The sequence below is a fragment of the Gymnoscopelus braueri genome (genome assembly GCF_963280865.1).
Source record: "Gymnoscopelus braueri genome assembly, chromosome: 8".
Classification (NCBI taxonomy): Eukaryota; Metazoa; Chordata; class Actinopteri; order Myctophiformes; family Myctophidae; genus Gymnoscopelus; species Gymnoscopelus braueri.
The window spans coordinates 27,260,772-27,273,569 of record NC_137609.1 but is presented as its reverse complement, the minus strand read 5'-3'; the positions used below and the strand labels follow the sequence as shown (position 1 = coordinate 27,273,569).

Genomic DNA, 12,798 nt, shown 5'->3' with positions numbered 1-12,798 from the left:
GTGTTTAAAAGGTTAAAGTACTATATTCTGATATAGTAATCATTGCTACAGAGCGTTTGTTTGGTCACAGGGGTCTCTCCAGCTCCTTAGTAAACAGAATATTGTACATTTTCAGGTAGGTGACACATTTTAAGCCAATCAGGAGAGAGCACTGAAAATGCATTTTCTGTTTAATAAAGAGCTGGAGAGACATGGGAGACTCCTTTTACTGAACAAACACTCTATAGCAATGAGTACTATCAGAATATAGAGCTATTTAACACTTATTTGAACCAAAGCAAATCACTTAATCACCCTACTTTAAGTGTCTATAATGTCAGTTGATTGGGTCAGTGATTATGGGGTCAGTGATTATGGTTTGGAATTTGTTTTGTTACAATGTTAAATTTGTTGTACTGGTTGTCTTTGTTTTTTGTGTTTCTTGCAGTGTAGACACAATAAATGTTACATTTTCAAACTGTTCATGTAATAGCTCTATAAGAAGGTAAATCTAACACTATCAAATCAAGCCAAACTATTTATATAGCACACATTAGAGGTGTGAATATTCATTGGCCTCATGATTTGATTTTGATTCAGCTGTTAATGATTAGATTATACGATGCATCTCAATGTTTTCTATATTTTTCTATAATCCTTCTGACACCTTCTGACGTAGGCCTCCAATTTTATGTCTTGAGTCAATAATGACACCAAGGTTTTTGACCTTTTGTTTTATCATTGGTGTTGAGGGCAAGTGACTGTAATTTTACTCTCTGGGCCTCTGGCTGCCCAATGACTTTTCTTTCTTCATTTAGACTGGAGGAAATCTTTGGAAATGTAAACTTTCCAAAAACTGTAAATGAAGTACCATGTGTGGTTGAACTATGAAATGGGGCTCATATTATGTCCTAATTTTTTGCAGCCTAAAAAAACAACTTCAAAGCTGACTATGTTCTACTTTGTCTTGTGAGATAAAGGCAGTCTATTTGGTCCTGAGGTAATACCAGCCGTTATTGAATGACCTTGGGTCAGCCTCTGCTTGCTGTTTTGATGTTTGAGGAATGGCAGGATAAGACCCACGAGGCAAGGAGGAGAGGAGCCAGAGAGGAGCAGCTGTTCAGGACAAATCTAAACCTTCTCCCATCAGACAGGATTTGAAAGTCGAAAGCCCAACCCGGAACATGTTGTTCTAAGTCTAGCAAATGTCCAGTCTCCGGGAATTGGGCTAGACTCCTGCATAGTAAAATCCTGTCACTGTCAGAGATAAATTACCACTCAGGATTTTACAGTGTAGAATCTAGATTGTATCTATCGCCCTCTGGTCAGTACAAACGGCAACTTACAGTAAATGTTTCTCAGTGAATGTTGGGGGGGGGGGTTTGTTCTTTCATATGACTGGTGAAATACCACAAATACAGTGTTCTGGACCAAATGTTCTGGACCAAAATGTTTTGATAACTGCACATTGAACTGCAAAATATATTATTTAAACAGTTATTCCACGTCAGTCAGAAAATATCGACAGAAATATTTATCTTTTGTATTGTCATAACGACATGACATGCCTCATCTTTTGCTCTCTCTCGATATTTCCATTGTGACACACACACACACACACACACACACACACACACACCCCAAACCAAACGGGGACAAGCTGTGTGCTTTGATAAGCACTTCTCTTTCAGTTTTAAAACGAAATCATCTTACTCTGCCAGTATAGATGTTTGTTAGGAGAGAGTTTACCCAGGAGCTGCATTAATGCATGAAATCCTGTTGAAAGATCTGAACTTAGGATGTATACAATTGCCTTCTGCCCTGATCTTCTACACACAGTCGTGTGTAGAAGATCCTTAGAGGCACAGCGGGGGAACACTGTGACAGATAAAAGGCGAGAAAACAGAAGGAGTACTTCTCTTGGCCTGTTCTGTTTTATTAGCCTGACATACCCAGAGTCATGATTAAGACCCTGAGAGAATCCTGGTGTTCAAAGTGTCATTTTCCATCATGTAGCAATGCTGCAGTTCACAGTATCAAGAAATTACAAAATAGGTTAGCTGGTTTAAAACATGTTCGAGTTATTTGTAGATGGGCTGTCTGTGGTATTCATGCAGTCCTTTACCTGAAAAGGTGCTACATGTTTGCTGTGGAGTAGGGCTGTGGCGAATGGGATTGGTCTTACTGCAGTGAAAAACCATCACTTTTTACAGTAATGAACTATTACATAAAAATCATACTTTTTCAATTAAAAGTTATTTTTGATATAATCTTTCACTGGTATTATTTTTTTTCACAATAATCATTCCACATAAATGTGTTTTCTTCCCCCGGAATTGTATTTATATATCTTAGTGTTTATAATTGAATCTTCCTCTTTTTTGTCAGTATCTCATAAGTCATTCATCATTATAAGTTGTAAAAAGGTGTTGCTCTCTCAAAAGAATTTGAATTAGAATCCTTGTTGCTTAAATTGTTTGCATTGCTTTGCTGGTAATCTGGACAAATATTTTTGTCTCAGTGAATAGTTATCATTTCCATCTGAGCATCTTGGTATGTGACTCATTGTTTGAAATGACAATATTGTAAATTCATATTAATCTGAGTGTATGACCTCCTTGCTGTTCAGTTAAAATAACCTGTTGTAGAATAATGCTGATAGTAGGCCTTGTGGTAAAATAAAATACTCAGCATGACAGAAACAGAGGCTGGGTTATATTATTGTAAGATGACATAAGATATGGTTTATAATTAAAAGGTAAGATATATCTCCATCTGTAGAACTTTGCCATTCAAAGCATATAATGTTGTCTTTGCACAAATAGGCCACACAACATAATTGAGTTTGAATTTGTTGTGCCTGAGGCTAATTGCCTAAACACATCTTGAAATGGAATTCATTATCTGCACGTTTGCCATACCCAAGTGGTATTGAATCAATCTCTTAATTTGACCTGATCTATGAAGATAACTGTGGTTTGAGATGAGATACATAATATGACAAGACAACTTGTTTTTGACATCTTGCCCATCATGTGTTCTAACATATTGTGATCACTGCCAAAGACCAGTCAAATCAAGACAGTCATCCTGTTTTACAGGGCCAGTTTCTTATGAACTACGAAAATAAACTTTGCTGAAAGAGTAGTCATTTGAAATGCACAGAAAATATGTTGTAATAATCCAAATTTGAATGTTATGTTTTGTTCATTTGTAAACTGTAAGTTTCACATCTTCATTATAGTGTGTATTGCTCTTCCATTTGGGTATATTGAATCAGAAAGTATTTGGCCATTAACTGATAATATTTTATGATTATGATGCATAGTAGTGGATGATTGCATTCACCCTGTAGGCATTAGGCAAACCTTCAGATTCACTTTGAGAACTATGCAGCAACATGAAAGGATTGCTTTGCTGAACACGAATAAGTAATTTTCTGCAGGAGAGCAATTTTGATCTGTTTATGTTTTCTTCCTTCAAAAAGTCTGTTTGGATGAGATTGTTTGAAAGTTCTCGTTAGACAGAGAAGAGAACGTTGCATGACATTATCCCATGAAATTGCTTCTCTTTATTTCCAATGCCAGAATGATAAGTACCCCACCCCTATACCAGTTAAACACATGGGAAATATAACATAAAGCTAATAACTCAGCAAGCATAAGATGAAGGAAAAAGGCAACTCTGATGTGGCTTTATGGTTATGTGGGAATATCCAGAGTTGTCACAAGCCCCCCACCCCATCCCCCCCATCCTATTCAGTCAGTGTTTCCCACCCAAAGTCAAAACACAGCTCTACCTACAGTAGAACATGACCAGAAAAAAAGTTTGTTATAAGTACTACCTGTTTTTAACTGTTATTTTGTTTTTTCCCCTCCTTCCCTCCTTCTCAGATTGATCCTAAGGTTGCCTTTCCACGTCGCACCCAGCCTAAGGTAAGAAAAATAAGATCCACCTGCATACAGTAGCTTAAATGGAACTATCCTTTGTCTTAACTATCTTTCTTTTTCTGTAGCTTTATTGGTTGCTGTGCACAGCATGTGAATGGTATAGGAGCATGGCTGTCTGATATACCAGACAGACTGGATGTGAATTTTTGGCCTTTTGTGCTTATACTGTAGCATTTACAAGGATGCAATGATTGTGTCGTTGCTTTATTTTGTTTTCAGAAAACAATAGCAGTGGAGTGGACTTGTTTGACTGTAGTAGCTATTTTATGAAATGCATTTTCTTCTTTCATTTTTGTTGTTGGTCTTAACACCTTTGATAATGACAATGAAACATGTCTGCAGATGGTATCATGGTGTTTGTCAAGGACCTTGCACTGATGTTCTCACTGACCTTCTCCAAGCCTATAATGTGGAAGCTATAACACATAACCCAATGTAGTTCTATTCAGCATCACTATCAGCCAGGGTTTTTTTCACCTAAACTGGTTGGAAATCAATAATGGATTTTCCTTTTCCCACTGGCTCACAGAAAGGTATTGTTACAGAGTAGTTGAGATTTCAAATGTGGAGCTGGCAGTGAAAGCTTTAAAAGGCAGAGCACATGCATTGTGTCTTAGTGATATTGGCATATTGCTCATTTTTGTCAGTTAAAACTTTAAAAGCATAGATGTTGTGCTTGAACAAGGATGTGAGCTGGTTGGTTTACAATAGTGCACAGAGCTGAGAATGTTTTGAAACATGCAGAGGGTTTAACAATGACACTATAACAGAATACATTGCATATGAAAAGTCTCTTGTTGTTCTAGGAAACGTTAATCACAGAGTGTTTTTTTAAAGAAAGTGCTCCTCGGAGCACAGGTCTCCGCCAGGCCGGGTTGCAAACGTTGGTCATAGCCACTTGGGATGATACAGGATCTGAAAAATCTAAAAAAAAATCTAATCTATTACATCTGGATCACATGACCCCAGAGATAATGTGTACCGATTTGTGTGAGTTTTGGACAAAATCTGTATGAGTAGTAGCAAAAACTGTATTTTGCAATGAAAACGCAACATGGCGGAAAACTTGTCAGCTGGAAATGGCCATGGGGAGTTCCGTGAAGATCCAAGGAATCCCAAGCGGAAAATAATTTAGATTGTATGACCTAGGGTTCAAGAGTTACAGGCCAAAACGTGAATCGGCCTGTTATAGCGCCACCATGAGGCCGATTTAAAAAATGTAGGGTGGCATTTCTTCCTCGGCCTGGTGGGAATATGCGTGCAAAGTTTCACACCGATCGGTGCAGTTATAGATCAAAACATGAATTGGCCTGTTATAGCGCCACCATGAGGCCCATATGTGAATGTAGGGTGGCATTTCTTCCTTGACCTGGTGGGGATGTGCGTGCAAAGTTCCACGGCAATTGGGACGCTGCTGCCTTCATGATTTGCAAACTTTGGAAGCCAATCTTAGCCAATTAGGATGGAATATGAAAAATGAGATAATGTGTAGGGATTTTCGTGATGTTTGGACAAAAACATAATATCCAAAAATCCTGGTGGCGCTATAACAGGCCGATGTGAAAAGCTTGGAGCAGGGGTTCTGCTCTGAGTGCGTGCACAGTTTCACGATGATCGTTCCAACGGTGCCGGAGATTAGCTGTTAACAGACAGATTGACGAACACACACACACAAGGACACACGGACAGGGGCGAAAACATAGTCTCAGCCACGCCTTCGGCCTGGCAGAGACAATTACATATAATATTAAAGAAATGTGATTATGGTTGTCAGAGTTTGTATTAATCACAAAAACCCCTAGCGTCCCTATTTTGGGCATGTCGTAACATTCGGCAGAAATAGCAGATCTACAAGCTCCCAATGCGTTGTGAGGTGAAGGGATTTGGAGTAGAGGGAAAAAAGGAGGGGGCAAAGGTTATTTTGCTCTCATGTCATACTCGGCCAGGTGGGGGTTTCCACCTTCCAAGATGACAAAGGAGCAAAATGGCCACACTATGGCAAATTACCTCAGTTTTCCATCAGCCTTCTTTGTCCACCCCTTTTTCTCCTCCGCCGTCTGTCTGTATGTCTGTAAGGCTTCATATGTTGTTGAACGGGTGTTTTTGCCATGGGTGAATGCCAGGCTTGGCAGGTGCCCACTGTGGCACAAGGCTTTAGAGAAGACACTTAGAGCAAAGATAGCGCAAACAAAACTCATCGTGTTACTGAGAGACAAAAATGGGCAGCACAGATACTGTAGGGTTGGGTACTGAAACTCGATGCCAGTATTAGACTGAATCACAACACACATTTTCAGTGCTTCATTTCAGTGCCACTTAAATGCCTGAGCTATCAGTTTGCCCCCTGGTGCTCCAAAATGTCCATTGCAGGCCATTTATGCATTTTAATTAGTATCGAAGTATCAGTTCAGACACAAATCGTAGGCACTGGTACCATTTTAGAATATTCTATTTAGCACCATTATCGGAAAAAAAACTAAACAATACCCAACCAGCCTATCCTTACCAGGCTAAATTAATAGTTATTATCACATAATTTAATATCAATTTGACATTTTGTTTGAAACCCAGGTGTTTGTAAATTCAGGTGTTTACGTCCTGAATTCGAATGGTTGAATTTTGTGTACTAGTATACAGTATAATTGTCTTTCCCCATGGAACATTTTTGTGTCGGTATGCATAGGATCTTGGAATGGGGACACAAGCTGTGTCAATTGAAAACAAGGCTGGCACAGAAGAACGGCAGTCATGATTGGGATTTTATGCTGGCCAATCAGTGTAACCAATTTTATAGTACAGTATTTTAATAAGTCAACTGTATACTGTATGGAGCAAGCCCAACCAAATGAAGTATATTAATTTGTATATAGTTTAACATGCGTGCTGATTACAATACAATGATTTTACATTAAACTCCATAGCCATGTCATAGTGGTTTCTCAGAAACCGTGGTGGTCGTTGTGACTCACTCTATCTTTGCTAAGGTAAAAGATATTAAGCAGTAGGGGCTATAGCAGCACAGACATTCAAGAACAGAGGCAAACACAGAGTTACTGTAGTTAAATGAAACGCATAACCATAACCACCATTTACCATTTAAATATGAATCTCTTCTTAATTTGTTTTGCCTGGTTGAATAAAGGTTAGATAAATAAAATAAACTGGTATGGTGTCCTACAGTACCAGTGATCGGTATTATCTGACTTTGCTGCATCCTATAGTACCAGCGCACGGACAAAGGGGCACAAAGGAGAGTTGATTGTAGGGATCATCTATCATTGAAAACATGCTGAGCTGTAACAAGCTCGCAAATGAAAATCACAAATTAAGATGAGGTGCTATTCAACAGAAACCTTATTTTAAAGTTAGCCAAAAACAAAACAACAAGCTCACTTACAGAGAGCGTTCCATGTCCTGATATTAGTTTTTATCAATGCCATATTGTACCATATGATCCTCAGCATCTACTGACCTTAGTGAATACTTGTATGCTTAAAACCTTGGTCCTTAATATATTTCACCGCATGAATTCATCATATATTGAGAGAGAAAGAGACTCATGAAAGGATGCTGATACGAGGATGTCCCTCAGCTGTGATGCTGTGTTCGTAGACATGTGGATGTAGATGCTGTTTTGTGCTCTCTCTTTGTAAGGAGGCTGTGTTTACACTGAAACATGGGGAAATGGGTCCCTTTTGTGTTTGCCAGAGAAACCGAGGTGCCAGTTCGTGCCGACATTGCAAGGTCCTGGGTTCTCAGCTGTTCGTGTCATTACCGGTGATGTTGCCATCGTTGCCCTCGTTTCCCCACAGTGGAGTCACAGACAGCCATAGCATGTCCCAGCATGATTTTAATTGCCAATGGGACTGTGGCCACTTCAGTGGTAGAGGAGCTCCGATGGCTTGTTATGGAAATAAAAATTAAAAATAAATCACAGAGCAATCACAGTCACAGAGCAATGGACCCAACCACTTTTATTGTCTGAGCACCTCATAAAGGCGATTTGTCCCATATGGTATCACTTGCATGCGTTTGCAACATCAATATGGTGGTGTTTGGGGCTGCATAGATGAACACTCAAGCACACAGGTAAATGTGACTGCTTGACCAGACGCTTTGAGGAATTCAGATTAACAATTCTTCCGCCTAAAGTCTGCTGCCTACTACAAAAAGTCAAACTGTTTTAGCTTTTGCAGGCTTGCTGTACGGAACAACGTTCTTAGAGGACAAAACTATTCTATACTCGCTACAGCTCAGCTCTTTTCTGAACGTTAGACCCGCCCATTCAGTAGTTTGCCTAGCAACACCACAGCTCGCTCGAGCCACTGAAGCATTGTGTACAACGCAGGAACGTTGATTTTACCACCTGGATCTCCACTCAATTTGTTCATCACCCTCTGATGTGTTTTGGCACATTTGTCATGGAGGTTTCGCCATTTCTGACAGGTTGTGTTTATGATTCCTCATAGAGGGATTATAGAGGTGTTGCCATTTGCCAAACCGAGGTGCCAGTTCGTGCCGACATTGCAAGGCACGAACCTCCTAACCTATCGGCCAACCTCTCTTTAAAACTATCCATTGTTCATTGCTGGCAGAATCAAGCATTGGACAAAATGCGCCCAAACTTCGCCCAAACTTCTTGCCCAATCACACATGATGTTTGGTTAGGTGGTGTTCGTCTAGTTAGAAAATCTTGGAAGTGCAACAACTGGCAAATAGACCGTCGATAAGGCACCGTCGAAGTTCTAGTATAATTTTGTTCTTATTGACCTGCCGAAGCCGAAAAAGGTTTGTGTTCGTTTAGAGTATGCTGCAGCTTTTAAGATTAATGTATACTTCTCTGTACGGTGGTATTGCTTGCTGAAAATAAATCAATCCACGTCACATTTGTCACTTAGAAATAAGGTATTCTTGGAATACCGTATTAAGAATATTTTCTTCTGCCTGGTCTTGTGTTTATGTACGTGAGGAGGAAGGCTCACTGTGCTGGACTCTTGAAAGACAATTGTTCTGACTGGGTTATCAGCCAAAAAAAAATCCCAAATTCTGCCATGGCCTGTGACAGCCAAGTCTGTTGTTCCACTGTTTAGGGACTGCTGTACTAGTCCTGGGGGGTATGGCTATTCACTCACTCACTCACTGTCACTCTCTTCACTCTCGCGCACTGTGAGTGTCAGATTAGCTCTAGTCCCTCCCCCATCACGCTCTTGTCTTGACTGCATTCCACACCACTGTGTGTGCTTAATATTCTTAGCTGGAGGAAAGCTCTATGGTGTATTTGTGGTGCTGGAGTTGAGCTGTGGGACGTTGTCTTGCTGTGAGAGAAAACCCCCTCGCCAAGATTTTATTGAAGTCCAATAATAATGCTGTGTGAAGCATGCATACCCCCCCCTCTCTATCCATCCACAACACACACATATATGCGCACGCACGCACGCACGCACGCACGCACGCACGCACGCACGCACGCACGCACGCACGCACGCACGCACGCACGCACGCACGCACGCACGCACGCACGCACACTGCTCTACAACCATTCAGAATAGTTTTATACTTCAATGGAAATTAAACCTGTGTACCGCTCTACTTCATTGGTTGCCCCATGGAGCTACCCCGCCTCTCATATAATTTGCGGGTTTTGTCACGGTGTCAACTTGCTGAAGATGACAAGTGCACAGAGCTTCCGGGAACAATTTGGATTGACAAATATTAGACAGTGATCTGGACATAAGTCAATTAATATTGTGCTTCCTCTTCCAATCTGTCCCTTGCATGATTTGGTTTGACTTTTCTATCAGAACAGCTAGAAAATAGCATGAGTGCTATTTGGAAATATGTTGAATTTGATGAGAATTAACAAGGGAAGACAGCAAGCATACCAGCAGAGTAGAAACGTAGAAAGGAAGAATAAATGTCGGGCTGTCACTGATTAAGATCACACAGAAAGTGCTGGGATGTCAGCGCAGCAGTGCTCAGCGACATCACTACTTTGTGCCAATCATGGGTGTATTGGTGCCAATGAGCAAACCATATCCATGCTACATACTGTAGCACCTATCTCCTACATAAAGAGCACCTACTGTCAACTCAAGACACAATGGGCGTACTAACTAGTTAATGTACAGAGAAAAGGACTGGTGGGTAAGGTTGCATCATAACAATTATTTGCACTTGTACAAAGGCTTGCAATTATATTTCAAGGTCGCACAGATTCAATTTTGGGAGCATATGCGACCAAAACTGTCGCAATTTTGAGCCCTGCTCCATGCTTCGTCTTGCTCTCCTCTCATCACCCAATTAGTTTCTACTCCGTTTTCTATCTTTACCAGGCCTACAAAACCCTGTAAATCCAGGCTTACACCTTGCTCAGTGATATGATCTAGATTTCGTAATATGATACCCCCCCCCCCCCCCACACACCACCACCACCAATCTCAGAATGATGTTGATCTTAACCGACACAGCTTTCTGCTGGGAAAATTAAACCGCCGTTGCTGCCAACTCCCCTGAAAATCCCTGCAAGCTTATTAAGATCACTAGCTTCTCTGTTCCGACTCGGTTCTGCACAGCTACAGCTACATGAGCTCAGAAGAGCACTGGAGGACAAAAGTCCTTAATGTAGAACCAAATGGCATATCGGTGTCATTGTACAGCTTCACGGTGTATGATAATCATAAAAGGCTGCCTTGTTATTCCTCATCAAAAAATATTTTCTTTCATTACGATTATGCTTGGCTGTGTATTGTGATGAGAAAAATAGGGGGAAGGAAAGGTGGTGGTGTTGACGGTGGTCATGAACCACACCCAACATTGCATGCCTCTGCTGAACTACCAGGATTCCCTGCTGAGAAGCTATTCACTATGTTACTTGTTTCGGACAGGAAATGCACTGGCTTTACGACCTGAAACAGAGAAACAATCCCGATTGGTGGCGGGGAAAACTTCAATCCACACTAGGGGAAAGCGACAGGGGAGTTGATGGGATTTCTGTGTTGTCACTTTCCCCTCACCTCCTGTCAAAACAGATGTGTTCCCAACACAAACATACTGAACTTGGACGAAAGCTGACGTGACACGGGAAGCACTTTTTTCCCCCCTTCTTTCTTCTCCTCCAGCGATAATGGCTGCAGTGCAGAGGCTGGAGAGATGAGTTTTAATCCCAGTGCCTTCAGCTCCCTTGATTTCAGTCGCATCCGTGGAAGTGCTCCAGACGAAAATGGGGCCGGCCAAAGCACAGACATATGAATGACTGTTTGTTTGTTCAGTGGTCAGACACAATCGCCAATGGAGTGACCTAGTTTTGGGGGCCATTCAAAGCATGACTCCTTTTGATTGGAGTACATTTTGTTTTGTGTCTTGCATTCGCCTCCGTTTCTGTCCCTAACATTTTATTTGCTCCAGTGGTTCGATGCGTGGAAAAACTGATGTGTTACACGAGACTGGGAGGAACTCCAAATGCATATGCATGTGTCTTGCATGTGTCTTGCATGTGTCGGGGATTGACTGCTTGTGAATTTTATTTACACTGTGTGTGAATCCTCTGTTGCTGGCCCCTATCTTCTCTCTGGCCTGACTTCCTTTTTCTGTGGGTGGAGGGGTAATGAGTCCTTCTGGAGGATGGAGGGGCTCTTACGATGCTTACCAATGGCAGCAGTCAGGCAGGGGAGAGAGGACAGTGAGATGTGCAGGATTCTGACATTGCTAAACCTGATGCTGACTGACAGTAATGAGGACAGTCTGCTAGCCAGGGTGGAGAGGAGAGAGGCAAGTGGAAGGCCTGGTCTACCACTCAAGACCTCTTATCAAAGCCTGTGCACATATTCTATACATGCACACACATGTGCACATGAACATCAACCCACACAGTATAACACTCATACTGTATATACAGTATAGAGTAGATCACATCAACATGTGCAAACACATGCTTTTACTCTCACAGAGGATAACATTCACATGCATGCTGCGTTCTCATGCAGGCCCCGCACACCCAGACTAATAATCATCTGTCTACTCTAAATTGTGTGTGTCTGTGTGTATGTCTGTCCTGTGCATAAATCGGGCACTGTGCCACAGTGTGGAAACAATCAACTGGCCTTTATCCCTAAAAATAAAATGTTATATTTAGCCTACGTGTTAGCCCTTTTCAGTACAATGGAAATGAATGAATTAATTGTTGTGAAGCACTTTGAAACTTTCTTTTGAAAGGTACTGTATACTACTGTATAAGTAGTTTATCACCCGGGTATTTGTTGGGGCAAGACGCGCTTCACGTTTTTCAGTTGCAAATAGGTCATGTGAGGTCATGTGGCTAACACCTCCAATAGAGTCTTTGTTGACATTTCTGTCGAAATTCTCAACGGTTTGTTACAAATTTCCTTTTCTACTTCGTCTTTGTTTCCTAGAATGAACACCATGTACTGTGTTATTGATAATTTTTGTCTATAATATTTTTACACTGTGATGCTGCAATTGGTACATTTTGTTTTGGAAAATAGAAGTAATGGATCTGTATGACTGATTTGCCATGATTGTGGCTTGTCTTCTTGTAATAGTCCTATTATAACTAGATGCACTGCAGTTTGTTATTATGCCACAAGCCAGGTGGCTCTTTCTCAGGCTGATGTGGTGTGACAGTTCTTTGTCTGTTGTTAGTGTTTGCTCTCCTATTAGTTTTCAGCACTGTATGCCTATTCTAGATGCTATAATTTAAGCTTGACAATTGAATGATATCATGTCATTGGTTGTTAGGGGTGGGCTGTATACATTTTTACATACCATCAAACAGTCTCCATTGCCAAATATTACCAAGGTATTCGGTATTATCGGGTGATTAAAAAAACATTTCCGGGGCTGTAGGGAGCCG

General features: G+C 41.0%; 1 protein-coding gene across 6 annotated transcripts in view; it reads left to right on the top strand.

Moving 5' to 3' along the window:
• The window catches only part of LOC308089907 (RNA-binding protein Musashi homolog 2-like), a 295,395-nt gene that overhangs the window by 4,213 nt on the left and 278,384 nt on the right, over positions 1–12,798 (top strand). For all 6 annotated transcript variants that reach the window (XM_080434865.1, XM_080434866.1, XM_080434867.1 and 3 more), the window contains exon 5: positions 3,873–3,914. In XM_080434865.1, coding sequence (XP_080290991.1) covers positions 3,873–3,914 — 42 coding nt within the window. The remainder of the gene's footprint in view (positions 1–3,872; positions 3,915–12,798) is intronic.